The sequence below is a fragment of the Bidens hawaiensis genome, unplaced genomic scaffold (assembly GCF_021521415.1).
Source record: "Bidens hawaiensis isolate Kalapana, Puna unplaced genomic scaffold, B.hawaiensis_p1.1 tig00001206_1, whole genome shotgun sequence".
In the NCBI taxonomy this organism is placed as follows: Eukaryota; Viridiplantae; Streptophyta; class Magnoliopsida; order Asterales; family Asteraceae; genus Bidens; species Bidens hawaiensis.
Genome location: NW_027491069.1, coordinates 803,637 through 828,832, shown reverse-complemented (window position 1 = coordinate 828,832; position 25,196 = coordinate 803,637). Strand labels below are relative to the sequence as shown.

At 35.1% G+C, this 25,196-nt stretch overlaps 2 protein-coding genes and 2 pseudogenes across 4 annotated transcripts; 3 read left to right on the top strand and 1 right to left on the bottom strand.

The window, feature by feature from the left end:
- Positions 1-1,379: 1,379 nt before the first annotated feature.
- LOC143563757 (endonuclease III homolog 1, chloroplastic-like) lies at positions 1,380-2,536 on the bottom strand. The gene is made up of 2 exons (XM_077051232.1): positions 1,838-2,536; positions 1,380-1,717 (listed from the first exon to the last, which is right to left on the bottom strand). Exons 1-2 carry the CDS (start codon positions 2,490-2,492, stop codon positions 1,380-1,382), a joined length of 993 nt encoding a protein of 330 aa, XP_076907347.1. The 5' UTR covers positions 2,493-2,536.
- A 1,917-nt stretch (positions 2,537-4,453) lies between these two features.
- Positions 4,454-5,029, top strand: LOC143563751 (uncharacterized). The gene has a single exon (XM_077051225.1). The coding sequence runs from the start codon at positions 4,454-4,456 to the stop codon at positions 5,027-5,029; it is 576 nt and encodes a 191-aa protein (XP_076907340.1).
- Positions 5,030-6,122: 1,093 nt separating this feature from the next.
- On the top strand, positions 6,123-8,099 carry LOC143564433 (WAT1-related protein At5g40240-like; annotated as a pseudogene). Its single transcript, XR_013140872.1, has 7 exons — positions 6,123-6,253; positions 6,330-6,395; positions 6,946-7,059; positions 7,188-7,392; positions 7,461-7,618; positions 7,694-7,845; positions 7,925-8,099. The product of XR_013140872.1 is annotated as a WAT1-related protein At5g40240-like (transcript).
- An 8,496-nt stretch (positions 8,100-16,595) lies between these two features.
- On the top strand, positions 16,596-19,139 carry LOC143564421 (WAT1-related protein At5g40230-like; annotated as a pseudogene). Its single transcript, XR_013140868.1, has 7 exons — positions 16,596-16,802; positions 16,886-16,951; positions 17,957-18,070; positions 18,199-18,403; positions 18,472-18,630; positions 18,714-18,865; positions 18,939-19,139. The product of XR_013140868.1 is annotated as a WAT1-related protein At5g40230-like (transcript).
- Positions 19,140-25,196: the final 6,057 nt, after the last annotated feature.

Genomic DNA, 25,196 nt, shown 5'->3' with positions numbered 1-25,196 from the left:
CGCGGGATGAATCACCACGGAAAACCGAAAAACTATACCCTTTTCAAAACCCCTTGCTAAGTCCAAAAGTTCACCTCACTTTATTAAACATTCATGAGAAGAACATTGGACTGGGGGGACTTGAAGAGGTAGGTCCCAGCAGAGCCCAGTTGGACCCGCAAGACTCACCTTGAACAGGGACGTCTGCGCAATGACCAACTGCTCCAGCAGGACACACCATGCTCAAAGAACCTTACGCGCAGTACGCCAGCTGTACCCGCAGGGAAAGCCTCCCAATGGTGAAGTACCCGCCTGTTCCCGCAGCTGCGGATACAAGCCATCAGGGAAGGCTACCCACACTAACAGCAAGGCTACACGCACAAGGCATTAGTTACTTCAGTAGTCACATGAAGGAATGAGCAAGGCGGGAACACTCCCGCCTAAATGAGCCAGTCCGTATGCTTCTGGAAGGTCTTTCGTACTATACCAACTAAGGTATGGGCGGAACAGACAGTTTGACCAGAGCAGCCCATGAACTAATCACAGGGTGACAGCTCACCGACAACAATACGAGGAGGAGCACCCTCTAGTACTGTTTGTCACTATTAGCCGCTGCCTACTCACCAACCCTTACGATGGGACGCGCGCAGCCTACAGTTGGTGGAACAGTGTGTAGCCGGCAGTAAAGGAACAGTATACAGCCGACCTTATTACTGTTGGCCGTAACCTATCCACCAACCAGCATGGCCTATGCGTGGTCCACTGTTGGTAGAACAGGAATACTATTCAGCCGGCTGTACCTGCTTGGAAACCTACCTTCGGCTATAAATACTCCAACACCTTGGAATGGTAAGGACATCATCTGATATCTCAATCTTATCTAGCAATCTCTTAATATACACTTATATTCAGAGCAATCTAGTCTGATTCTCACGCCGGAGGGTGGTCACAAGGAGGAACCCCCCCTTCTCAGTGACGAGCTTACGGTGTCTGTTTTGCAGGTTTCCGGAATAACAACCTTCTCTGCTGAACCTCATCCGTGGGAAACATTACTTAACCACAGATTATCTATAATCTGTCCAGGGTTCACTTAGTGTTTCTTCAGTAACCAACATCAACTCATGAAGGAAAACATTGAACTAAGTTGCACATCTACTAAGTGAGCATACAAGTACAATCATATCTAATACTTTCTTTTCAGAAAAGTTTAATACACATACACAAGAAACTGATACTAATAGCAAGAAGCTTAGAACCCATCATCACCAACTCAAAAAAACCCGTCCATCAGTTCATAAGCCACCCGGCAAGCTATACTTAAAACAATCAACAACACTGCACAGATAATGTTTAACAAAAGCAGCCCACAAAAATGCATACGATATAACAAATCTCGTGAGTCATGATTCGCTAACTTTTGTTTTCACGAGAGGCATTTTCTTGGGAGTAGCCTCCTTAAATGCAGACGGACAGAGCCCACTAATGCTACATAAACTGCAAGAAGGTCGAAGAGGCGTACATATAGTTTGTCCAAAACCCACCAAAAGAGGATTAATCGGGATCCACTCTTCTTTCGGAAGCCACATCTGCAACGCCTCTCGCGTACCCTCTGGTGTCTTGGTCTGTGGGACCCAACCAAGACGATTACAAATGCGGTGCACGTGAGTATCCACACATATCCCTTGAACATTATCCCATGCTACATTCATCACTAAATGAGCCATCTTCGGACCAATACCTGCAAATAGATATTATTAGCAGTTTTAACTCATTCACATATATTCTATAAATAAGTCAACTCAGTTCATGTTCAAAGTTAGAAAATTTGTCTAAAAAAACGAGGTGAAAGGCAACTGACCCGGAAGTGACAGCAAGGCCTCGAGAGTGTTGGGAATATCTCCATTGTACTTTAACAGGGATATTTTTGCAATTTTCTTCATATTTGTGGCTATTCTTGTGTAAAATCCAACCGGGTAAATCAAGTCTTTAATAGTTGATTCATCAGCATTGTCGATAGTTTCTGGTTTGAGAAGATTGCTGTCGAGCAGACGCTGTATGGCTCCGTGCGTGACATTATCTTTGGTTTGGCTTGATAAAAGTGAGGATATTAAAACCGCAAATCTCCGTTCTTTAGGAGGAAGAGAATTACCGGCTTTCTCACATCCCATAGAGTCGACCGGAGCATCTTCTAACGACCTCATTTCACGGATTCCTTCAAGAACTTTGACCCAATTGGACGGCGGGTTGACCTCAGTTTTATCATTATTATGCGAGACGGGTTTAAATTTTCTCTTAGGCGAAATAACATTTGGCTTTTTAAATGCAAATTCTTCAATGTCGGGTAGGCTACTTAACTTCTGGTCTAGTGGCTCAACTTTTACAATACTTTCTGTAACGAATTCAGGCTTTTTTAATCTCTTTCTTCTAACAAAAACACGGGTACCTGGTTCGGGCTTTGGGTTATGCTCTGAAGATGTGACTTCTGGTTTGACAGATGTTGCTCTGGTATGCATTCAGTTAATGAATTTGGTTTGTGACAAAACTAAAGAAGGAATCGTGTAGTTTCAGTGACGAATAAAACTGAGTGATCAATCGAAATTTCAGACATAATAATAATAATAATAATAATAATAATAATAATAATAATAATAATAATAATAATAATAATAATAATAAAAAGGATGAAAAGTGGTGGAAAATACCTGAATTGGATGAGCATGTGGCACAATTGTTGACGACACAGGCGCATAAACTAGTTTTCTTGTTTCTCACTAAAATGAGAAGCAGAAAAAGGATATGAATCAATTAATTAATACATGATTGGGTAGCATAAGAATGACATACATGGAAAAAGTAAGTTCAAGCAGCATATTAATTCCGTAATTAAACCCTAATATAGGTCTCAAAATGATAGGAATCTGTGGGTAATGAAGATAAGAGAATCGATCATTTGAATGCGATATCCAAGTCTCAAACAAATTGGGGGGGGGGGGGGGGGGGGGGGGGGGGGTTTATTTTATCCGAACACACACAATCAATGGCTTGGCTTACACAAGTTAGTCATAGTATAGGCATTGGGTTCTTATTTTGCACACACACACACACAGAGAGAGAGAGAGAAGTGGGCTTACAATCGGTTGGAACTACGTCGACGGACGGTCGCTTCTCAAGTTCAGATCAATTTTTCTGCCATGGCTCCAAATGATACCTTCGTAAGCCCGGTTTTTAACGGTTTGTTTAGAACATAGAACAGGTCGTATAGACCAAACTGGTCGTTTAACATTTATTATTTAATAATTTTTAGGTAATTGGATTTTAATATTCTTTTATTTTTTCTTCTAACCGATAATAATCTCACTTTTGAAAATAGCTACAGCTGGTTTCACCTTTCATACTAATTGTTTTTATTGAAAATCCGTTAATAAAAACTTAACTCTGAGTTGGTTGATGTAAAAGTTACCTCAAATGGTGCTCCAATTGACGAAACGGTGCTTCAGTTTAAGTGTTTAAACTTCCAACTAATAAAAATCAAGCCGCTAATCGATTGGTATCATCTTTCTTATCAAAAGCCCTAAAATATTAGTTTGAAATTTGAAAAAACTTAACGGTTAACGAAGGTCTGATAAAAACAACTAATGTGAAAGGTTTGGTTTGATAATAGATTTGGCAAACCCACCCCTAACTATGTGGGTAGTTTACCAAATTACAATTTGTGGCAAAGGTTTGCCATATGTTTATATGACCGTTGGAAGATTTTTGAAGAAATTAAACCCATTAATAATCAATTTATTACATATAAATATCACCAACTCTTCACCATTTTTATTCATTCAAACATTTCATCATTTTTATTCACTCAACCTTCACCATTTCTATTAACTCAACCCCTTAATGGAAAATTTCTCAAACGATGATCTCGGGATATTCATATCGCTGAACGATTCTGATAACGATATTTTTTCAAATGATAGTAGCATACGCTTTTTCAAAGATCTCATCGAGCAAGGCGAAGAGGAAGACACGGCAACTTCATTACTCATTTCTAAAAAAATCGTCCGACGTGATCACGAAAAAGGTAACGAAGTTCTTATGAATGATTATTTTGTGGAGGAACCAAAATACAATGACAATGTTTTCCGTTACCGGTTTCATATGTCGAAACGGTTGTTCTTAAAAATTGTTGTGATGTTGAAGCACAATATCTATGGTTTCAAGTGGGATATGACGGGAAGATGAAAAAAAGTTTTACGGCAATACAAAAAGTCACATCCGCTTTGAAACAACTTGCGACAGGTAATACTCCGGATGAGGGTGACGAGTATTTATGTATGTCCGAAAGGACTTCACGAGAATGCCTACAATTTTTCTGCAATGTCGTGACTAAAATGTACGGCGATGAGTTCTTGCGTAGGCCGACAAGCCACGATGTAGCGAACTTGTACCAACGACATGAAAAAGACATCACATTCCTGGGATGTTAGGTAGCATCGATTGTACATCTCTTGATTGGAGGATGTGTCCCAAAGCGTTACGAGGCCAATATAAGAGAGGCGATCATAAATACCCAACCGTCGCAGTCGAAGCGGTTGCGTCACAAGATTTATGGTTTTGGCATGCGTATTGTGGTCCGCCCGGCTCACTCAACGACACCAATGTTCTCCAGACATCTCCAATATTTCTCACTCAACGGAATGGGACTACACCTAAGTGTCCATTTCAAGTGAGTGGACATACATACAAACATGGATACTATCTAACCGACGGGATCTACCCTAAGTGGTCAACATTTGTGAAAACGTTTCCATTTCCGACTGATCCGGATAAAAAAAAGTTCAAGAAATTGCAAGAAGGGGCAAGAAACGACGTGGAGGATTCTAGAGCGTTGATTGCGGAACAACGCGAGAGTGTAGCCAAAGGGATGTATTATAGAGACTTTAAGACATATACTCGGCCACACGATCATCTAGAGGACAAGGTGAAGAAAATCGCTATAACCCGCAAACGAGAAATTACGGAAAAATATAATTGGCTGAAGAATCATCTAGTTTAGATGTTCGCGTTTTAATTTTTTGGTTTGATCATCGTATTTTGTTTTTCTAGTTTTCAATTATGTAGTATTTTTAATTTTAATAAAATTTTAATTTTAATTACATTTAATTGTTTTATTTATTTTTAAATTCTAACAAAAAATAAAAAAAGTTTTAGGGTAGTTGTGGGTAGGCATTTTCAGTTATTTTCTGGTTTGTGAGTATTTAAGGATACAAATAAAATAACGATTAACGATGTATGGTTTGACGGTGCATGAGTAGTACTCATGAGTGCCTCCGTTCATCTTATGCTCATTTTGTAATTCTAGCATAAAACATAGAAGGAATATGCTTTGACTTTTTAGGGAATTAAAGTTTTTTTTTTCTTTTTTTTATTCCAAAAATCACAAATCACATAATCTTTCCTTTCTTAATATTTATTATCCTGTCTATTCTAATTTTCTAAACAACCTTCGTCCTTCACGGCCACGTGGGAAACCATCATTGGATACAAGGTAACTCCTCAAACAGTAGTGGCAAAAGAATAATCAGAAACTCTCTTAGAGAGGGTGTTAGGGGATGAGTTTGAAAAATGCTTATTGGTTTATTGGTTTTTTCAAGTATTTATCAATAAGCAAAAAAGATGTTTGGCAAATGTAAAAGCCCTTTTCTTGTCTTTTTGATTGGTTTGAAAAAACACTTTTTTCAAAAGCCCTAATTTGGGGCTTTTCAAAAATGTTTTTGGTTTTTATATTGGATTTTACTACTCTACTCACCATTTACCCTTTTTGGTCATTTTATGTAAATAAGCCAAGTCAAGCATTTTTTAAAAAATGCTTATGACTTTTCAAACCACATAAGCTAATCCAAACACTTTTTTAAAAAAATCAGAAGAAGCGAATAAACACTTTTTACAAAACTTAATTTGAGAGTTAAATAAACGATCCCAAAGCGCATATTGAACAACTGACCTAGACTGATTGGACTGGCTGCCTGGATGCTTCAAACTTCAACTTATCCAATTCCAGATCCAAATCTCCGTTTGTTCAAGGTAATCAATCCATGGGTGGCTCTACAGGCAGAATCTGGTATAATGACATACTGCCGTTTACAGCAATGGTGAGTGTGGAGTGCATCATAGTAGGCGGTAACACACTCTTCAAGTCAGCCACTTCTCAAGGCATCAATTCATACGTCTTCATCGTTGGCTTCCTCTTCCTCATTCCTTGTGCATTCATCGTCCGCAGGTAACTTCTTCTTTTTTTAACCTAATTGCATGCTTCATTATTCCCCAAATTCCAATTGAATTTTTAATTTTTGCAGGAGATCAAACGTTCCAGCGTTGAAGCTAGCTATTGTTGTCAAGCTTTTTCTTCTTAGCTTGATCGGGTAGTAATCTATGTTGAAATTAGTATTATATTATCTCTAGAATTTGTTGAATTTTTCAATGTTGATTGCTTTTTATTCCACTAGATGAAATGAGCCCTAATTTTTAGGCATTACTAGTAACAAACTGTTTCGGGTAGCCTAATCGAGCCGTCGTGGGAGTGACTCGAGATCGGTTCGATAAGAAACTTGAAACAAGCCAAGCCCGGCCCCAAATAAAGCTCGTTATGTATTACTAAGTTTTACCTATGTTGGACTTCTATATTTTAATTTCTCACTGCACATCAGAGATCGAGGCGTGCTTAGGGTCGTTTAAGGTTTTTCTCAAAATAGATAAAAATAATTAAAAGCGTATATAAGTTGATTGAAAAATAATAAACAAGCCGAGCTCGAGCTTTACAAACATAGCTTGAAACAAGCTGGGCTCGAGCTCTCGTAAGTCAAAACGAGCGGAATTTAAGCCTAGTCGAGCTCGGGCTTGGTTCTTTACACCCCTATTCCTGTAATTAGTTTATCAATCATTTATGTAATGATTCACATGCTGTTAATCCAGGTACCTTTCTCAGATATTTGGATATGTTGGTATCAAATACAGTTCTCCAACACTTTCCTCTGTTATGAGCAATCTGGCACCTGCTTTCACCTTCATACTTGCATTCATCTTCAGGTACCTTGTAACAAATTTCCACTTTAGTCCATTGAATTCTTCGTAAAACAAGAAATCTGACATCATGTTAATGTCTTCAACTTCGGGTCCAATATCAAGTATTTTTGTATTTGTTATTGTTTTATTAGGATGGAAAGATTGAATTTTAGAAGCTATACCAGTCAAGCAAAGATTGTAGGAACAGCAGTGTCAATATCGGGTGCACTTGCGGCGACCTTGTATGATGGTACATCGGTAACATTATCATCAGATTCATCAAGCTTGTATTGGATTATTGGTGGGATTTTGCTTGCAAGTCAGAACTTTCTGCTTTCATTTGTTTTGGTTTCCCAGGTACCAAAATTTGCATATTATCCGGTTCATATTTGACAAAAAATTGAGTGCTTTCAGTGACATTGCAGGCACAAATCATGATCCAGTATCCAGTGGAACTAATGGTTGTTTTTGTGTTTGGGTTAAGTGGGTTGATTGTAGCTGCATTTGCAGGGTTAATTATGGTGAGAGATTCAGATGCTTGGAAACTAAACCTGATATGATGCTAGCTTCTATAATTTACATGGTAAGAAACTTGAAAGTTGAAACAAAATTTGCATGATTACATGTAGCATTAGAGTTTCAAAATATCCTTAAACAGGGCATCTCTACTGGATTTCTGAACGGTTTGATTCAAATATGGGCTTTGCTGTTGAAAGGGCCAGTCTATGTAGCCATGTTCAAGCCATTTTCAATAGTGATTGCAGTTGTGATGGGTGTAATATTTCTTGGTGATTCTCTCCATCTTGGAAGGTGTTTCCTCTTACTTGAATTTGGCATTATAAATTGATATTACTTGTATATAACTTGTTAGTGACAATGTTCATTGTAGTGTTGTTGGAGGAACAATAATATCTTTAGGATTCTATGCTGTATTATGGGGAAAAGCAAAAGAAGGCGGTGGTGTTCGCTACATGGAAACGTCATCCACCCGAACAGAAACCAATCCTCTGTTGCAAGCCCATGCTATCGAAGATGGGGGGCCGCAGATTTGACTTCGACAACTAAAGAGAGAGACTACCCACCAAAAGAAGTTAATTTGGTTTGTATAGTTGTACTTGAACTGATATAATATGTAAAAGAAATTAGATATTGACACTTTTATAAGGTTAACTATTACCACATGTACCTATTGGATTCATCATAGCTCCCAAAGTTTACATTCAAAATGTTGCTTCCACATACTGAAGTCTGAGCACACTTGTGACAATCCCTAGTGAGGAGTCAATTTGTGCCCATGAGAACACTTATGGTTCACAAAGTGCATGAGATTTTTGTCCCACTTGCGTCTAATTGTCTCACAGAATGACAGAACATGTATATAATGTGGCTATATATATAGATATGTATATGCATACATACATGAGACATGAGAGGCATGTTCAATACATAAGCAATTTTAATAAGGGACATAGTGAATGGAATGTAAACAGATTTAGTAGGAGGGAGAAGAAAAAATGGTTAAAAAATCTATCTCAAGGTTAAAAGCAATATATATGATTATCTATATGGTTCTCGAGCTGCTATGGGCGGGATTACACTTGCTAACTAATGGTTGGGGGTTGTCACCATGGTTGGAGATAATAGATTGACGGGGTGTTTTGGGATTCGTTATTAGTTATTTTAGCTCCTTGTAATTATTTATTAAGTTAATAAGTTTCAAAAGTGTAACTTATTAACTATGCTCTCTCACATTAAAAGCAATCCCAAACACCCACTGAATGATGATTACAAGACCATTATTTGATTGATTCACTTTCAATGTGGGCCATATAATCTAGGATATCCCCTTATTTGAATATCAGATTTTTAAAATTTTTTATTAATTATTTAAAATTCAAGTTTCCTTATATTTATCTTTCTTGTTTAGTAAAATAGTATTTAGTATAAATTGGATGTTAGGGTTTAGTGTTTAGTTAGTTTTTGATTGAATTTGAATAATAAGAACTTTGTTTTTAAACCTATGGTTTAGTTTATCGATATTTGATTAACTAAAGTGTCATGAGCTAGTTGAATCCTATAGTTTGTCGTTTCAAATTGGAAAGGATTTTAAAATTTAAGTAAACGAGAATGGTTTGAATTTTGAGCCACAAGCTTCGGAATTAATTATGGAATCTTCTATTCAAATTGATATTGAGATCAAATTATTTACCCATTAAACATGATTATATGTGTCAGCCACAATGGTGGCATACATACCACGCAACAAGGATTAAAGACATGTGGGCTTCATGTTTCTGAATTGGATAATTCAAGAGAAAATGGCGGCTCAAAAATTAATGCTAGCCACGTGGGTGTTGTGGAACCTAATCCACTTATGTCAGTTATATGTTGGCGTCACCACAGCTCAACTTTCCTAAGCCCTGTGAAGAATAGCAAACAGGGATTAAACGGCTTGAAAAGCAAGGGCCTTCAATGCTACTCAAGTCCAACCTGACACCGCCAGTTATGTGTCACCTACAACGAATAAAGTGAACCAGAAACGAGCCAATACTTACTTCCACCCGGGCGGTATGTTCTGAGTTGTGCGAGGCGATTTGTGAAGTTAAATTGTTTATTCAGGCCATGATAATGATAATTCAGAATCGGGTTGATGTTTCTTTCGATCCAGATGACTTTGTTTGAAAGGCAAATCTCGAGTATGAGTTTTTTTTGAAGAGAGAGAGAATGATGCAGTAGCATCCGGCCCGTTAACTCGGCCCGTCCCAAATGCTTATTTTTATTTATAAATAGGATTGTTAGGTCTTTTGTTTAGTTGGTTGATTGTTTTTTAATAAAGAATTTGTAAGCTTTAAGCTTGTCAACCGAAGCTTTCGGTTTGTTCTTGAGCCATTTGATTATTACCGTGGAATCGATATAAAAAAGGGGTAGCGGCGAATGTGGTTTTAAAATATTGGATTTTGCAATTAGGTAACGGCGCATCTTGTTGCCCGCCTGTCTTCTGTTTCGATGTAATCACCTAAGAAAAAATCAATATCACCTTATATATCATAATCATAGATATTACTATTGATTAACGCAGCATGGCCATCACCATCATCTTCATGTAAGGCGCCCCCAGTTGTACCATGATTATGGTTTGAAAAATATGCATAACTTATTTAAAGCATTAATGACCTGCACAATAAATTCAACCGGTTTGATATCAACTAACCACTTTTTTGGTTGCTTTTCGAATAATTTGTTATTCCATCTAGATTATGAAAATTCTGTTGCTCCACCGCCACCGTAGTGCTATTAATTGCTTATGACAGAGTTGTTGGGTGGTGATAACTGATTAAGCGTGTAGAGTGGATTTGTTTTTGTATATAAAGCCTCCATATTATGAATGAATGCTAACTAATGACAGATTTCTTTACAACATTTGCACGTCACGGATCCCCCACCCACCCACTTGGATTTAAATCTCAATTTCATTTGACCCCACCAACCAAACCCCCGCTCTACCAACGACCCACAACGTTTCTGGCCTAACCGGCTCGCTACAACCCGAACCGTTTCTACCCGACCCGTTTTTGGCTTTTTTGTTCCGTTTTGGTTGTTTTTGTCAGTTTCATATTGGTTCGAGATCGCTTTTTTGCTTCGGTTTGTCAATTTTTCCGGTTCGGTTTCGTATTTTTTGGTTCGTTTATGTCGGTTTCTTTGGTTTCGTTTCCGTTTGGGTTTAACTTTTTGTTCGTATTGGTCGGGTTTTTCGGTTCAGTTTCCTTTTTTTTTGTTTCGTCTTGGTCGGATTACTCGGTTTGATTCAGGTTTTTTTTGTTTCGTTAGTTTTTTTGGTTTTGATCCAGGTTATGTTTTTTTCCCTATTTTGGCAGGTTTTTCGATTTCGTTTAATTTCGGTTTCTATTTTTTGTTTTGTTTTTGTCTGTATTTAGGGTTTCGGTTCGGTTTCCTTTGGTCTGTTTTGTTCTTTTTTTTTGTGTCGTTTGGGTCGGTTTTTTTGGATTTCTTTCAGTTTGGTTTTTCTATTTCGTTTTGGTATGTTTTGATTTGTTGTTTTGATTAGTTTTTTCGGTTTCGTCTCGGATCAAGTACATTTTTTTGTTTGTTTTGGTTGGTTTCGTTTCGGTAGGGGTTTTTTTGTTACGTTTTGTTCGGTTCAATTTTGATGTTTTTAGTTTTTCCTTTGTTTCGTTTTGTTCGGGTTTGGTACTTGTACCCGGACAAAAATACCACAACCAAACAAAATGAAACTGTCGAAAACAAAATAAATCGAAACCGACCCATAACCGAAAAAACTTGTCTAAAACGAAACATACTCTGTTGGGAATTCCTGAGTCGGCCCGTGGTTTGGTGCGTGGGGGCGGCTAGGATATTAACTTGGCGTAATCTATACTATATATAATACTTAAGTCATGGGTAAATTAAGACACCTCTCTTTTAAGTAATTTACAACTTATAATGCATAATGCACATTATATAGCATGTAAGATAAGGACAAACTTGTCTATTAAAAAATACGCCTATAAATAGTTACAACATTACCCCCTCAACTTTACTCAACTTTTGTAAATTTAAGAAATAGTTACAGCTTTGGACCTTCATCTTTACCAATGTATTTCTTTTAAATTTAATTGTTAACCAACTTCCCACCAACGATTTTCCAGCGGCTGTAACTTTTTCATATGTTAATATTCTTTTAAGAAAATTACACCATAAAAATGAGCATTTTATTGTCTTTAATTTGGGTATGCTATTGCTATAGTTTATTCCAATTAAATTAGGAAGTTACGTATGGGTGTTCACAATTCGGTTTTAACAGCTTCTAAGTTAAGCAATAAGTCAAACCGTCGGCTCATATTTTTTCATTGAAAACCGAAACTGAATTGTTGAAAATTCAAACTGAATCGTTATTAATGGTTTGGTTTCACACATTGAGCTTCAATAATAAGTTTACCGACTGGCCTGGTTTTCTATGACCAGTTTTCATTATAAAGCATAAACCAAACCGTTGGCTATGGTTTGAACATTCTGAAACCAGCTAACCAAAAGTGATGATTGGTTTAAACATTTTTAAGGTTTCAAACGAACCTTGAACATCCGTAATTTTTACATGATTACTAGAATTTTCGTTCCCTGTCGCATCGCACGACCATCCGTCTATACTATATATAATGTAGCACTCGTGAGCAAATTAAGACACTAGGTTTTTAAGTAATTTACAATATTCAAAACTTTATGTACACCCTATAAAGCATGTAGCATAGGGGCAAAGTTGCCCACTACAAAATATGTTTTACGTAAATTCAATTTGTTAGAAAATAGTTACAAAATTTGCCCTTAAAATTTACTAACCTTTTGTAAATTTAAGAAATTGTTACAACTTTTACCCCTCATCTTTACTCATGTATTTGGCAGGTTTATATATTTTCTTATTTTTCTTCTATGTCTCTAAATATATTACGTTTAAGGAAAAAACAGAGCTTACCGATGCATCGTACTTATTTTTGTCGACGTTTCCATATAAAATTTATTCAATCCGAGGTACGGTTTATAATGTACAAGTCACTAAAGTATTAATGCACAATTCAAATATGTAACTATAAATCAATAAAATGTTTAAACACATAAATATACATTAAAGTACAACCTATGTTTTGTTTTAGTTTATAAATTCTGAAATTATAAATTTAGTCCTCCATTTATACAAGTCACATTACAAAAACGAAGTAATAAAATCAACTCAAATTAATGTTGCATGAAAATGTAACGGCTTCACAAAAAAGTATGAATGCCAAACTTAAACCGTGGGCATAACCGTTAGCAACAGGTTTTCGTCGAAAACTGAAAACGACCGGCCAGAAGTTAATGAAAAAAAATCAACCGTGAAATCAAGCCATTAACCAGCTTGAACGGTTTTACGGTTTTAAATCAAATAACGAACACCCATAAACTTATTACATGATTACCAAGGTATGTGTTTCCCGCTGCATCGCGCAGGCACCCGCCTAGTATTAATCAATTTATGGATTATTATCTAGTTTCCTATTTTGATACATGTTAGGAAGATAATTATCCTGGAATTGATTAGTTAGATTCCTGGTTATGGTATAGCGTGTTAAGTTAGCTATAAATATAGCATTGAGGGTATGAGACAATTTATGTCACGTTTTTTAGTCAGATTTCTTGATCAATAAAGTTTGGGTGTTAGCCAAAAACTGTTTCTTTGTTCATTTTTATAATGCACCTCTGATTACCAGAATTGGTATCATAGCGGTTAAGCTCTTTCCCGGTGATCATCGTCAGGGGCGGCCCTACAGTAATATCGAGTGAAGTTAGGGCTTGAGGCCTCCGACAAAAATAAGGCCCCGTTTAAAAAGTTTAATATTTATATATTTGTAGAAAATCATATTTAAACTATATAAATGAAATTGAAACAAAACTATATGTTGGCCTGGTGGTTATTGTATGAGGCCTCTAAGTTTGTAATGCTCTCAACCCAGGTTCGATACCCTATTATGGCATATTTCTTATTCTAGCTGCTTTCTCTTTTTATTTTTTATTCATCTAGTTGCTAAATTTTTCCCAATCTCCATTTGACTTTTTTCCACGGAAAATATAAAATGAAAGTTTGGGTGATTTAAATACAAATAAAATATTCTTTTTATTTGTATTATATAAATGGTTTATTTGATTTTAATAATTCCTGATATATGGTATCGGCCGATAATAATTCCAAGTCAGTTTATTTTTACTGGCGGTCCCAAACTAAAAAAATTAATAATAATCCCAAATGGTCCCTCCTTAAAAGGGGCTTAACGGCGCTATATTTTTTTTTTCTAATTTCAAACTAATGTTTTAGGGTTTTCGTACGGAGGGAGAATACAAATCTATTGATGTAAAGCTTAGTTCGAAACAGTGCTTCTAGACGACGAAGCAATGCTTTAATTCGAGTGTTTGAGCTTCCAATGAACAAAAATCAAGTCGTTTGGATCACCGTTTCGAGCTAAGTTTTACATCAATCGACTCGTATCCTCCTTCCAATCAAAAGCCCTAAAAGATTGGTTTGAAATTTGGAATATATATATATATATATATAGCGTTGTTAAGTCCTTTTTAGTGGGGGGTATTGGGGGCTGTCAATGCTAGCTTTTATAAATTTGGGACCACCGATGCTGATAAACTGACTTGAAATTATTATCGATCTATACCATTTAATATGGATTATTAAAATCCAATAAACCTATATAAAACTTCTTTTCTAAAACAAAATTTGAAAATTTTGTAGTTTCATATACGAACCACCACAATCACTCGATATACAAATCAAGCTTATAAATTCTGTAATTTCATCTCTCTAACTTTTGATAAAGGCCCTGATTTTTCCTACGCTTTAGGCCTCCAAAATGGTTGGGCCGCCACTTACCATCGTTCTAAAGCGCGTTTGATCAAAGTCGTGATTGACACAAAGTAATCGATGACCGGCGAATAGGCGATCTTTGCGTTAAATCAGAATTACATTCTGCAAAAAGAAGATTGGAGTTGGTTTAAAAGGAATTCTTATACTTGGACCCACCCTACGACGTTTCTATTTGCAAGTGTGATTGTTGGTTCCTTGGTGGCAAAAAAAAAAAAAAAAAAGGTCAAAGTTCATTCATTTTTGGTTTATTGGATTTTAATACTTCCCGGTATTGGCCGATAATAATCCCTATTTATTTTATCACCAATGGCAATCTCAAATTTAGAAAAGTTGGCCCCAATAGTCTCCCGTTAAAAAGGACTTCACAACGTTATACTTTTTTCCAAATTTAAAACTAATGTTTTAGGGCTTTTGATCGGAAGAAGGATACGAGTTGATTGATTTATAACTTCGTTCGAAACAGTGCTCCAAAACGATGAAACGATGCTTTCAATTCGGTTGTTTGAACTTACAATTAACACAAATCAAGACGTTTGGATCACTGTTTCGAACTAAGTTTTACATTAATCGACTCGTATCCTCCTTCCAATCAAAAGCCCTAAAACATTTGTTTGTAATTCGGAAAAAATTATAACGGCGTTAAGTTCTTTTTAACGAGGGATCATTAGTGGCCAACTTTTTTAATTTGGAACGCTGGTGGCGATAAAATGAATAGCGATTATTATCGTCCAATACCATTCAATAGGGATTGCTAAACTCCAATAAACCTTCCTTTTTTTTTCTTTTCAGAAGACGATACGAAACAAAAGGAAAGAAATAAAGACATTGGCTTAATTCTTTTTGTTTATGGTTCAACTAAGTTTTGATAAGATTGTTATAGCGGTTAGAGTTTGAAGAAGAACGATGGACGATAAGGAAGCAGTGAAGACAAGCAGTGAGTGTAGGAACGGGAACCCGAATGCGTTCCAAAGTCCCATGCTTACCTTTACCAATTACATGGTATGGGCTATTCGAATGAAGGCACTCTTGAACGTGCATAAGATCATTGTGTCTTTTTGTTTATCATTGTATTTTGTGTTTATTTTCGTCATTGATTGTGTCTTATTTCCTTGATATTGTGTCTTTTTTTCCTAATATTGTGTTATATTACTCAACATTGTGTTATATTTTGTACGGCATTGTGTTGTATTTTGCGATTTATTATGTCTTTTTTTAGTTACAATTGTGTCTTTTGTTCATTTTCGTCATTGTGTCTTTTGTCTCTGCATTGTGTCTTTTCGACCTTTTTTTTTAACGAGAATTAGGGATGAGCTCGGTACCGGTACCGAAATGTTCCGTACCGGTACCGGTATTTAAGGTAAAATTCGCGAAATACCGGTACTATACCGTACCGTACCGGTCCGAAAACTCAAAACCTTGGTACTGATTCGGTACCGACGGTACCAAATCGATACCGATTTCGGTACCGGTATCAATCGGTACCATACCGATTTTTACTCATCCCTAACGAGAATGACGAGGGAAACATTTTTGTTTTTTTTAATTTTTTCGTTTTTTATTTATATTTTGAGTTATTATTTTTTTATTAGTTGTTTAGAATTTTTTGAGGGGTTTTTTATGTGTCACAAATAATTATCACATTTTTTATTTTTATCTCCATATGTATTTTAACCTTTCCTTTACAGATGGTTGCTTACATTGAAAGGGTATATCTGGGAACTTAAGTTAAAAAAGCATGTCAAGAGATTATATTTGGAAATCATAAAAGGTTGCATCGTAGTAAAAGAAAAACGAAAGTGACTTAAAAATTCATGACCAAAATATAAACTGTGACAAATTGTGACCTAAAGATTAAAAAAAATAATAATAAATAAATAAATAATCAAGTATTCTTTATAAAATATAAATATTAAAATAATAAAAAATTTAAAAATAAAACATGGAAACTAGTGGACACCTGATAAGCATAAATATCAAACACAAATTCATGAAATAAGTGAAGAACATGGAGTGGCAAATCACTAGCAAAAAATATGACAGGCAAAAATATCCATCGGACCCACACTGAAAGTGAGTTGAACCCGGGTGGTCGTCGTCATGGGCTTTACATTACATGAGTTCAAACAAAGGTAATCCATCCATGGGTTCTACTACAGGCAGGGTCTGCTATAGAGATGTACTGCCGTTTACAGCAATGGTGATTGTGGAGAGTACAAACAACTGTAGGCGGTAACACATTGTTCAAGTCAGTCACTTCTCAAGGCATCAATAGCACCTTTGTTTTCACAGCTTACGTCTTCATCGTCGCTTTCTTCTTCATCATTCCTTGTGCATTCATCGTCCGCAGGCAACTTCTTCTTCTTCTTTTTTTTTTTGTTAACCTAATTGCTTTGCTTCATTATTCCCCTAAACTGCTTTTAATTGTTGCAGGAGACCAAACATCCCTGCGTTGAAGCTACCGGTTGTCGTCAACCTCTTCCTTCTTAGTTTCATCGGGTAATTTACCTTAAACTTAATAATAATAATAATAATAATAATAATAATAATAATAATATCTCTAGAATTTATCTTGATTGCTTTTGATTTCACTAGAAGAAATCCTAAGTGCGTGTTCGTTTCACATAATGAATGGAATTTGAATTGGAATTTGCATAGGATTTGGAATTTGAAGGAATTGGATTTGGGATCTTAACATTCCAATAAGAATTGGAATTTGAAGGAATTGAAATCCAATTCCATTCTTGGTGTGTTCGTTTGACCAATTAATTGGAATCGAGTTTTTTTTTTTTATAACGAGGATAACAGCAGAAACATTATGGTTTTTTTTTTAGATTTTTTTGTTTCTTATTTATATTTTGTGTTATTATTTTTTCTTGAATTTTTTTAGGGGTTTTCTATTAAGATCAAAAACCCCTAAAAATTCAAAAATAATAATAATAAAAAATTCATAACTCAAAATATAAATCGAAAACAAAAAAAATAAAAAAACCAAAATATTTTATTCGTTGTTCTCGTTAAAAAAAAGATTCCGATGAATTCACTTGAAATCCTCCACATTTTGGAAAGATTTAGAATCCCTTTATTTAAAGGAATTTGAAGGAATTGAATTCCAATTCCAATTCCTTGACAACCGAATGCATCAAAAGAAAATTAAGATTCTAATTCCAACAAAACGAACACGCCATTTCATGGGATTTTAATTCCAATTAATTTGAATTCCCACGAATTCTGTGAAATGAACGCGCCCTAAGTATTTTAACCATTACTATACTAGTAACAACAAATACATTTGCACTCATGCCTATAACTAAAAGCGTATATAAGTTAATTGATAAATAATAAACGAGCCGAGCTCGAGCTTTACAAACATAGCTTGAAATAGGCCGGGCTCGAGCTCTCGTAAGTCAAAACGAGCCGAACTCAAGCCTAGTTGAGCTCGGGCTTTGCTCTTTACACCCCTATCAATCATTGATGTAATGATTAACATGCTGTTAATACCAGGTACCTTTCTCAAATATCTGGATATGTTGGTATCAAATACAGTTCTCCAACACTTTCCTCTGTTATGAGCAATCTGGCACCTGCTTTCACCTTCATACTTGCATTCATCTTCAGGTACCTTGTAACAAATTTCCACTTTAGTCCATTGAATTCTTCGTAAAACAAGAAATCTGACATCATGTTAATGTCTTCGACTTCGGGTCCAATATCAAGTATTTTTGTATTTGTTATTGTTTTATTAGGATGGAAAGATTGAATTTTAGAAGCTACACTACTCAAGCAAAGGTTGTGGGAACAGTAGTGTCGATATCGGGTGCACTTGTGGCGACCCTGTATGATGGAACGTCAGCCACATTATCATCAGATTCATCAAGCTTGTATTGGATTATTGGTGGGATTTTGCTTGCAAGTCAGAACTTTCTGCTTTCATTTGTTTTGGTTTCCCAGGTACCAAAATTTGCATATTATCCGGTTCATATTTGACAAAAAATTGAGTGCTTTCAGTGACATTGCAGGCACAAATCATGATCCAGTATCCAGTGGAACTAATGGTTGTTTTTGTGTGTGGGTTAAGCGGGTTAATTATAGCTGCATTTGCAGGGTTAATTATGGTTAGGGATTTAGATGCTTGGAAACTAAAACCTGATATGATGCTAGCCTCTATAATTTACATGGTAAGAAACTTGAGAGTTTAACAAAATTTGCATGAATACATGATTACATGTAGCGTTAAGAGTTTTAAAATATCCTTAAACAGGGCATCTCTACTGGATTTCTTAACTGTTTGATTCAAATATGGGCTTTGCGGTTGAAAGGGCCAGTCTATGTAGCCATGTTCAAGCCATTTTCAATAGTGATTGCAGTTGTGATGGGTGTCATATTTCTTGGTGATTCTCTCCATCTTGGAAGGTGTTTCCTCTTACTTGAATTTGACATTATAAATTGATATCATTTGTATGTAACTAAGTATATAACTTGTTAGTGACAATGTTCATTAGTGTTATTGGGGAACCATAATATCTTTGGGATTCTATGCTGTTTTATGGGGAAAAGCAAAAGAAGACGGGAGTGTTCGGTCCATGGAAACGTCATCCACCCGAACAGAAACCAGCCCTCTGTTGCATGCCCATGCTATTGAAGATGGCGGGCCGCAGATTTGACTTCGACAACTAAAGAGAGATTCTACCCACCAAAAGAAGTTAAGTTGGGTTGTAGAGTTGTACTTGAACTGATATAATATGTAAAAGAAATTAGATATTAACACTTTTATAAGGTTGACTATTGCTACACTTTTATAAGGGGACTATTGTATTTACCATAGCTCTCAAACGTTACATTCAAAATGTTACTTCTATAGAGGCAAAAAGAAATAGGTGTTTGTTCACACTGAAGTACTAAAGGAGCATATGTGTATTGCATTGGCTGAGCTTTGAACATGCTTGTGACAATTCGCAATGATGAATTAATTTGTGCTCACGAGGACACTTTATGGTTCACAAAGTGCATGAGATTTTTGTCACACTTGTCTAATTGTCTCACACAATGACAAAACACGTATATAATGCAGCTATATTATATATAAAGATATGTGTGTATGCATACATACATCAGAGGAATGTTCAATACATAATTAATTTTTTATGGAGGGACATAGTGAATGGAATGTAATCACATTTTGTAGGAGGGAGAGGAAACATTGGTTAAAAAATCGTCCCAAAATTAAAACAATATATATAATTATCAACATATGGTTCTCGAGCTGTTATGAGTTAACTAACCCTAATAATGGGAGTTGTCAACTCGCTCACCATGGTTGGTGATTATAGATTGAATGATGAATATAAGACCATTGGTTATTCAGAAGTTTAGAATATCATATATACTATTGATTGATCAACTGCAACATGGTTAACGACACCATCATCTTCAAAGAACGCCAATATTGAAATTCTCAAATTCAAATTCATATTACCAAACTATAAAATCAACAAATCAAACCACCCTTTAAAATTCATACTATCAAACAAACAAAAATAAACAACCATCCATACCCAAAATAACGTTGTATCAAATCAAGCACATGTTAATCGATCTGCAGCTAAGGCACTACATCTTAAAGCAACTTCGCCTAAAATGCAGACCAATGCTATTACATAAAACGCTTATAGATACAAGAAATATCATAAGCAACTGCTTCATATCTAAACCAAAATAAAACTGAACCTTTAAAGAACAAAGGTCAACTTCTAGGAGCCCAATCATGATGAATCATACAATGCCCGCTGGATCAACCGTCTTTATTTTGCTCGACGAGAATGAAGCCTTCTGCTAGTCTGCCCTGAATCTAAGAAAGATTCAATCAATTACCCCACTGAAAAAACCTAACACGACTAGTATTTGATGTGAATTATAATTTCAAATAAAGATATGATCATACCCTAACCACATGAGTTATGTCTTGAAGAGGAATGCATGAATACCGAGGAAGGTTACTGGAAAGTACTACGGCGTGTTTGGGCTCCGGGTTGGGCTAATCATCATGATCAGTAAATGATGAATGTTGAACCAGCTACTTACTTACCCATCAAAATTTTTATTTTTCTCTCCCATTCAGCAGCCTTTTTGTCTTTTCTTCATCGTCTCCCAATCTTCTTCTTCTTCTTCTTCCGGCAGAAGAAGCAGTCGTCAGAGGAAGAGGAGGAATACTGTTATCTTCATGGTCATCATCGCACCAAATCCTTATTATTTCTGGCATCTTAATCTTAATCTTCTGAATGAATAAATCACTATGTCTTTTATAATACTCGGCAAATCAAATCTTTTATAGCCGTTTATAAAATCTTTTCTTTTCTCAGAACACACTTTCCAAATTTCTATTAACAAAAAATTAGAGTTTAGTATGGTTTTAGTCCTTAAGATTTGCTCATATTCCCACTTTTAGTCCAAAAGTTTATTTATTTATTTATTTTTTTCAGTACAATTAGTCTCATTTTCATATCACTTGGGTGTTTGGGATTGCTTATTTTCATCAACTTATAACTTACTAACTTTATGAAAAGTAATAAGGTGTTTGGGATTGCTTATATTGTGAGAGGAAAAGTTTTATAAGTTAAACCTTTGTAACTTATTAACTTAATGAAAAATTATAATGAGGTAAAATAAGAAATTCCAAACACCCAGTCCAACTCAATAACTTCGTTAAATAGTATTAGATACAACCAATCATTCTAAATTATAAATAAAAATAATATATATAAATTAAAAATAGAAACCACTACTTCTCTTTTCACAACTTTTAAAATTTTATTCAATTTATTACGAGTATGCTAAAGATAATTGCACATTTGGTAATTTCAAAATGTCGGATTCGGAAGCCTTTGGACTCGTCAGGTCGTTGTTGGCATGCTGTCTCTTTGTAGCTCGCTCGTTTGTATGCCTCCAAGGGGACTAGTGGTTTTTTTAAGGTTAAACAAATTTGGGGAAACAAGAAATTGACGATTTGGTAAGTTGGGTATGAACATAGGGGCGTGTTTAAATGGTTAACTTTTGAACTTATCATATGAGTAATTATTCTTCTTATACTCATGTTAAAAATGAATAAAAATAAAAATAAAAATATAAAAAGAGAGGGAGTGTTTCAAAACTAAAAATTCTACCCGTCTATAAATATAGCATTCAAACATTTTAAAGACTTCCCTTATAAAAAGAGAACATTCGACATTATAACGCTTTTATCACTTAATAATCATTACTAAATACATCAAATTAAAGACTATGAAGTTGTTATTAATAATTTTTTTTATTAGTATTAATATTTAAGTATTATTGATATATTTTTTTAATATATATATAATAATGTATTGATACTGATAATAATAAATATTATAATAATAATAATAATAATAATAATAATAAATATTATTATTATGATCAAGATAACGAACACATAAAGAAAGAAGCAAGAGAAATGGTACATGTAGGCTAACCCTGAAAAAAATTGTTTCAAATCTTCTATAAACACTTTATCTAAAAAAAAGTAAAAAAAATGTGAGTTAATTAATGGAACACTCAAATTTATGTAAAGTTTACAAATAACAGCAAGAAATACACTTGTAAGTTTGGTGAATTATATAAACTTTTTTTAACAACTTTTCTTGTGTTTTAAGCAATCGTACTCTTTTAAATTAAAAAGCCCTATTGCCTCACTTCGGCCAGACTATATTGTCTTAACCGAGTCCATGATGGCTTCAGAGTTTGGCTTGGGCGTTCCGGAAATCATACTGGCGGTTGCCACGTGACAGTTTTTTGGCGCTACAAGAGCAGAACTATCTGACGTAACACACAGAGGGACAAAAACCGAGTGGGCTCATGATTCAAACTAGGGATGAGCAAAAATCGGTATGGTACCGATTGGTACCGGTACCGGTACCGAATCAGTACCAAGGTTTTGAGTTTTCGGGACCGGTACCGGTATTTCCCGAATTTTACCTTAAATACCGGTACCGAACCGAACATTTCGGTACCGGTACCGGTACCAAAAATTTAAAATTTTCGGGATCGGGATTTTCGGTACCGGTACTTGTATGGTACCGAGCTCATCCCTAATTTAAACTGACAACCTCGCAAGACCTAGTTCAAATCCATTGTTTCCATAATTCATCAAAAGTGATTCAAATGAGAATTAAACTTGAATCTCTACTAAAGAACCCAAGCTTCATACCACTGTACTATAATTGAATTGTATAAACTAACTAAACAATCCAAATTATTTCAATTTTCTATAAAAAAAATTGCTTCCCAAACTATGTCTTTGTAAGATGCAAAAATTTGGCTTACATAGTTTTAAAGTAAACAAAGACCCTATTATAATTTCAAAAGTAAAAAAACTCAACTCAATACTCGTAAACCCCTTCATGAATGGAACACTTACACATTTTAAACACTTCCCTCTTGAAAAGTAAGCATTTAATATTACACGTAACGTGATCATGATTGTAGTTTGTTTTCATTAGGAAAAGATTTGCTATTTAAAATAGGAGTTGGTGCGCAACTTGTTGTCTGCTTACCTGACTTTCTATTATAATTTGATTCTTTTGTCAACTAAATTTGTGTAATACATATGTTCTAACTTCGTAATAATGAAGTAAAGGTAACATTCATAAAATACTCATTACTATTTGACAATTTCCACTGTCACGGAGACAAAAATAGCTGAGATCTCTAGAGTCTTGAAAGGACAATTTCTTGTGATCTTTACCATCTTAAAAATAACGCAATTGGTTATTTCCGCATATATGTGTGTGTGTGGTTAAAACTAGGCGTTACATGAAGACCGGGGAATGAAGGGGAATTCGGTAACATCCACTCAAAAATAAAACGAGTATGTTGTCATAAGTAAAAACAAAAAGTGTTGTAAACTTGTAATTAGACCTTGACGTTTTTAGGTCCTCTTGAAGAGTTCCATGGGTAGCCTTAACATATTTGTGTTATCTAAGGGGGTGTTTGTTTTCTCACAAAAGATCTTTCTGACCTCTTTTGTCTGCGCCTTGCAGAGCGCAAACATTGCCCTCTGCAGACTGTTTGTTTTTTCGAAGACGTTTCACTATAAAACGTTTGCTTGCCCTCTTCTTGGTGCAGACTTGGACTTTTCACTTCTCACTTCTTCTAACATCTTCTCAACAATCAACATATCCAACATATCAGTATTATCTCTCACCTCTACTCATATTTTCTCTTCAAACCCTAACATCTCCCACCTCCACTCTTCTTTTCTCTTCCGGATTTGATTTTTTTTCATCTTTTTTTTCAAGTGTTTTTTTCATTAGTGTGTAGTTTTCATATTTGTAATTTTCAGATTTGATGATTTTTTAAACTTACATCCAACCTTATTACTAGTTTAGGTATAATGATTAGTTTAATATTTACCATTCTTGTAATTGTTTAATTATTATTAATTTTTGTTGAAGAAAGTTTGTAGGAAAGTTAGGTATAATGAATCGGTTTATTTAAATTTCTATTTATTATAGCAGCCTGCGAACGTTAAAAAACAAACAGTCTTCTTCTTGCATATACCAGATGTTTGGTCCACCTCTTCTTCCACAGATGTGGTCCGCAGACGGCAGACATTTTACCTTTTAAAAAACAAACAGTACCTAAGGTTCAATGACCTATCTGACGCTAATTTGTTATAACATGTAAGGTATAGGTGACACTTGACCATGTATCATCATCTTCAACCACCGATTCAATGGGTCTCTCACCATTGTTTAAGAGTATCTATCGAACCGTTAACCGAACCGAAAACCAAATTAATCTGACCATTCATATTTTCATATAGTTCTAGTTTCTTAATCCTATGTTTGATTTCGATTATTAACTGAAATAAACCGAACCAGAAACCGACAACCTAACCAAATAAATCAAACCGACTACCATCCATTAGCAAACACACAATATCAGCAGGGGTTTAGACTATAAGGTGTTGATACCACTTTACTTCTCACTTTACAGTGCCATGTCAGCGCCACATCACACTTACTTCACTCTACTCTCTTTCACAATATCAAGGAAATGATTACCGATTCATCACTTCTCTCCATTTTCAATAAAATAATAATTATTATATAACTAAAATTAATTTAATATAATTCAAACTAATTTTAATTTTTAACGTTATTAATATAACAAAAATATATACATATATTTGTTACATTACATTTAATATATAAACAATTAAAATTACGTAAAATGTTAAATAAAAAAATAATATTAATAATTAAAATAATAAAAAAATAAAACATAATATTAATACATATAAAATAATATGACACCAAACTTTCCTTTTTTCCCATCTTCCCTCATCAAGTTCCTCTTTATTTCTCTGCATATTCCCTTTTTACCCATCTTCCCTCATCATCATCATCATCATCATCATCATCATCTTTTACCTCTTTTTATTTCGCTGGCCACGTGTGCTGTTGGACGGCATATCGGTGTCCACTCCGTATAGGTATTCATCATCTGAGAAGAAAATGAGGAGAATCTTTGCAGGTGGTTGTAAGATTCCCATCCCCAGATTCCAATCCAATCCGAATCACTGTTCCTTCTCATCATCATCATCATCATCATCATCATCAGGTTAGTGTTGTTCATCATCTGTAAATACCCTTCACTAATTTCTAAATTCAATGGATATATTACAAGATTATTCGTTAGGGTTCCTAATTTGGGTATTTTTTTT

Coding starts and splice junctions, on each gene's coding strand:
- LOC143563751 (XM_077051225.1), top strand. CDS start 4,454: ATGTTAGGTAGCATCGATTGTACATCTCTTGATTGGAGGATGTGTCCC.
- LOC143563757 (XM_077051232.1), bottom strand. CDS start 2,492: ATGCATACCAGAGCAACATCTGTCAAACCAGAAGTCACATCTTCAGAG. Junction 1,718..1,837: donor GGCCTTGCTGTCACTTCCGG/GTCAGTTGCCTT, acceptor ATCTATTTGCAG/GTATTGGTCCGAAGATGGCT.